Here is a 5,109-nt window from a genome sequence, read left to right as displayed (position 1 = left end):
TATAAAACCTCTATGAAATGACTGCAGTTTTAAATATTTTATTTGATGGTATGACTACTGATTGCAAAAAAATGTTATAAGAAAAGAAATCTAAAATGGGAGTGTTTACATTTTTATGAGCATGTGTTGCTCAAAAACATCATGTTATTTCTGAATTTAGCTAACTTATTTTTCTGTTAGCTTTAACTGCCAGTCTATTTCTTTTTTTAGCTGAGAGTTCCTAATAATAGGTTTATAAAAATAACAGCTTTAATGGTTGTCATGAATTAGTGCAGCATTTTATCTTGCAATAATAACCATACCTTTATACTTATGCAGAATTTTACTATCTGATGCACATACAGAAATTTTTCTAATTTTTATGTACTTTCCCAAGAGAAGATGTAATAAATCTGAATAGCATGTCTTGTTTATATTTCAGACTTGATGCTAAGTAGACATTATTGTATTGACTATAACATTTTCTGGAAGCCAAAATCAACAGTAATTAATATAAATGTGAGAAATCCCATCAGAAGGCTGAATGGGGTTTTGATATTCACAGGGCTGAATATCTGCATTTTATTACCTGATACTGACTCAATGGCTGAAGGCAACCTCCCTAACCTGATAATCTTTTTACTGTTTACTAAACATTACCATTGATATGTCTGTTTACATTCCTAAAAGGCAATTGTGTATTCTAGTAAATAATAAGAAGTTGGGTATGGAGATTCAGTGGAACTTAGTCCCTTTAACTAAATTCACAGCTGGCTTCCCCATAATTTCCAAATTTATATTTCTTGTCTTTTGTATTAATTTGTGTGTCAGCCCTTTCTCCAGGCCATTGAACCCAGGCCATGCTGGTCGTGGTCTCACAAACATTTAGAGGAGGCTAAATTGATGGCCTTCCAATAGTCAAGGCCAAATTGGAGGGCTTAACCCAGTACTGAGAAGAAACCAATTGTTAGTGCATTTCTATCCAAACTTAGAGCCTCATGGTTCTGATCCATTGCTCTTCCCTTAACATCCCCCCTGCCCCAGCCTAGCGCTACCCTCTCACACAAAGGAACCCAGGAGTGTATTCTATTACTAGCCCAAATCCTGCAATTTAAATTTCATTCTTGCATGAGAAGTCCTTTTAAAATTAAACAGCTTCTCATCAACTATGGACTCTTTAGAGACAACCTGGTCTGAAGGCTGGAGCCCAGGCAAACTTCTGACTGCGTACCACGTTTGGGTTTGTTCCTCTGGCTAGGGGCCCAGGCTGGAGTCAGGCCGCCTGCTGTTGTTTCCCGGGTCTGCCACTTGTTCGCTGTGCCGTCCTGGGCAGGTTGCCTCATCTCTCAGTGTTCCAGTTCCTTACTCACAAACAAGGCAGTCAATGGAGGTGGAGATCCTTGGGCTGCTACGAGGGATGTAGGAGGCAGTGCATTGGACAGAGTGCCAGACATGTCATAAGCACCCCTGAATCTCAGCCATCATTTGATCCATCTCCGTGCCCTCCTGGCTTCTTCTGTATCCTCCGTGATTGTCAGCTTTGCGGCACTCGGCTGAGACTGGTTTTATAATTAATCTTGGCCTCCCAAATTCTGGCAGAAAATTTTAGTTTTTTATTAGATCATGTTATGCGACAAAGGTTATAGGAGAGTAGCTCCTGTGGTTGAGTTACATTCTATTACCCATCTTAGCCTCCAAAGAAGATCCCCCTGCTGGCATTAAAGAAGGCACCATATTGTAAGAACCACACAGATATGACATGAGGACAACTTGTATCAGCTGAGAAAGACCTCCAGACAACAGATAACAGGAAAGCAGGAACCCCAGGCCTCCAACTGCAAGAAATCGAATTATTTGAATAACATGAATGAGTGTAGAAAAAGATCTTGAGCTTCAGATGAGAACAAAGCTCTGCAGTCACTTGATTTCAGATGCATGTGAGGCTGGTCAGAGACCAGCTATGCTGTGCTTGGACTTCTGACCGATAGGAACTGTAAGGTAATAATTGGTGCTGCTTCATGCCACTAAGTTTGTGGTCACTTATTACACAGCATTGAAAACTAAAACAATGGCCTGAGCAGTGGAAAGTGTTTTTGATTCCAGCACTGGTGTTGCGTCGAAAAGTCTCATTTCCCAGAGATGGTCAACACGCGTATAGCCCAGCTACACAGGGCATGGGGCGTGCTGGTAGCATTTGGGTTCTTTTTCTTACTTAGAGACTTAACCTTGGGGTCCTATGGACCACTCCTTGGTCCCAAAGACCACGTCACTATTTCTTTCAAGAGAAAGGGAAAATATGTTTTTCTTAATGGCCATCCCAGCTTGCCAGATTAGATATTACCACTGGACAAGAGCTGTAGAGCACCGGTCTCAAAGATAACATCCTGTTGGCAAGACACATGTCCAGGGAGATAGATCACAGGCTTCCCCTCCTTCTGCCTCACTCAGAGAAGGAGAAAGGCTTCGCCTGTATTGTCTGCAAATGCTTTCTGCACTTACTTGTCAAAACAGTGGGCTGCAGCGGCCGCTCGCTCCCGCCCACGCAGGGTGGAGGCCGAGACGAGCGGAGGTGGCTGCACCGGGGATCCAGTAGAGTCACTGCCGAGACAGGGCCTGTGTCTGCCGATTGATCGACGAGGGCGGACGGGCGCTTCATCATGGGTGGCTTTTTCTCAAGTATATTTTCGAGTCTATTTGGAACCCGGGAAATGAGGATTTTAATTTTGGGATTAGATGGAGCAGGAAAAACTACAATTTTGTACAGATTACAGGTTGGAGAGGTTGTTACTACTATTCCTACCATTGGATTTAATGTTGAGACGGTAACATACAAGAACCTTAAATTTCAAGTCTGGGATTTAGGAGGACAGACCAGTATCAGGCCACACTGGAGATGTTATTATTCAAACACAGATGCCATCATTTATGTAGTAGACAGTTGTGACCGAGATAGAATTGGCATTTCCAAATCAGAGTTAGTTGCCATGTTGGAGGAAGAAGAGCTGAGAAAAGCCATTTTGGTGGTATTTGAAAATAAGCAGGACATGGAACAGGCTATGACTCCCTTAGAGATGGCAAATTCACTTGGGTTACCTGCCTTGAAGGACCGGAAATGGCAAATATTCAAAACTTCAGCAACCAAAGGCACTGGCCTTGATGAGGCAATGGAATGGTTAGTTGAAGCATTAAAGAGCAGGCAGTAATCCAATCACGTCTCCTTCTGAAACGAAGACCACATCCCATGTCCCTTTGGGAATAGTTAAGTGTGCTTCACACTACTAAATGTTAAAGCTGTGTGTATGATTGTTGGCATATACTGAACTGACTACACATTTGTAATAAATATAAAAAATAAGTATTTGGTTGGAAGGATAGCTCATCTTGAATGAACCAACTGACTGGTCTGTATGATGTAAAATATTCCTTCCTTGCTTTCTTGTATTATTAAGGTATATATTCTATTTGTGTGGAATTCTTATTCAAATACAGTCCTATTAAAAAATGCACTCTTATCAGGGTGGAAAACCCTATTTTTGAATGAGTGGTTGCAGATTGTTTATATAAACACTAATAAATACCTTAGCTCAGATTTTTTTCCTCTAAAATGAATTAAATTTTTCCAAAAAGTAGACTCAGCAGTGTAGTCTAGGAACATGGTGTGAGTAATATAGTTTCATTTGCTCAGTAACCACTTTATTTAAACTGTTTCATTTAAAAGCTTTTGGTTATAGGCAAGAAGTTGAAATAATTATTTTGTTAAAGTCACTGATGTATCTGTAATTGTTATTTTATAGTACTTTATAGTTGAAAAAAATTCAATGTATATTGATACCTAGTCAATTTTTACAAGAACCCTGTGATATAGATAGGACAGATTGTAATGTAATGTTTCTGTTTTATGGACGTGTTGAGTCTTGGGTTGATAGCTTGGCTTGCCCAACTGCTAGTAAGCTGGGAGCCATGCTCAAAGTGAGACTTCAGGGTCAGAAGCTTGTCCCATGAACTACACCACATGTAAGTTCAAATGATATAACTCCCTACATAAAATTATGCTAACTGAAGTAGACTACATTCAAAATAATGCCTGTAAATTTATCTGTCCATCCTAGTAGAGGTAGTAAAAACAGTCCTAAATGGTTATATTTGATAAATTCACAACACATTAAAAATATTCACATTGAAGGAAATAAAGATATATTTTAAGAAGCATTGTAAAAAAACAAACAAACAAAAAAACAGTCTGCTGCAATTTGAATAAGGGACAGTTTTGAAATGTTTCCCAAATTAACATTTTCAAGGGTAATATTTTCTTTTGAATTGACAAAGTCTCCATCTGACAAATGAATGTGCTCAAGAGATTATATCAATGGCTAATCCAATTAAAAATCATTGATCTATTTGGTTATCTCTGCTGTGAATTTGAAGAGCACTGAAAGTAATACTTAATTTTCATTTAAATCTTTAGCAATCATTTTTGTATTTAAATTTAGAGAAATTATAATTAATTATTTTATTATCTTTAGACTAAAAAATAGCTAATAAAAATAATCCTACCCAATCATTTTTGTTTAAATTAATATTTCTTGGTTAACATCTTAAGCAAATTTATTTTACTAAGTCATTGGATAGAAACTAAAAGAACACATGAGTGGGGCCAACCACGTGTCTGCTTTTCCATGTATGTGTGTGTTTGTATCTGATTAGAGATACACCTCATAATAAAGCATCAATTTATTATGTGGACCCAATTTCCAATTAGTAATTTTGGCATTTTCTGGGCAGTACTAACAAGTATATACTCTGTATGGTATAATTTAAGTCTTTCAGAAAAGTTTCAAGAAAGAAGCCAATAATTATTTTGGAATAAAAATACCATAGCCTTGGCCCTGTGGCTCGCTTGGTTGGAGTGTCATCCTGTACAGCAAAAGGTTGTGGATTCCATTCCCAGTCAGGACACAGGTTGTGGTTTGGAGTGCTTGCAGGAGGCAACGGATTGATGTATCTCTCTCACATCAATGTTTCTTTCTCTCCCTTCCTCTCTCTAAACATATCTCAGGTGAGGATTAAGAAGTTTTACAAACACTGTAACCCTTTTAGAAATGAAGTCTTTCGGAGTGTACAGGCTCACCG

The 5,109-nt window shown here is 38.7% G+C and overlaps 1 protein-coding gene across 1 annotated transcript; it reads left to right on the top strand.

The window, feature by feature from the left end:
- Positions 1 to 2,636: 2,636 nt before the first annotated feature.
- Positions 2,637 to 3,182, top strand: LOC308526136 (ADP-ribosylation factor-like protein 1; the record flags this gene model as incomplete). The annotated part of the gene is made up of 1 exon (XM_081101188.1): positions 2,637 to 3,182. The coding sequence occupies one exon, from the start codon at positions 2,637 to 2,639 to the stop codon at positions 3,180 to 3,182; it is 546 nt and encodes a 181-aa protein (XP_080957314.1).
- Positions 3,183 to 5,109: the final 1,927 nt, after the last annotated feature.

Source organism: Myotis nattereri, assembly GCF_964212035.1.
Source record: "Myotis nattereri genome assembly, chromosome: 10".
In the NCBI taxonomy this organism is placed as follows: Eukaryota; Metazoa; Chordata; class Mammalia; order Chiroptera; family Vespertilionidae; genus Myotis; species Myotis nattereri.
The sequence above is the reverse complement of the archived record's forward strand: the minus strand, read 5'-3'. Positions and strand labels throughout refer to the sequence as shown.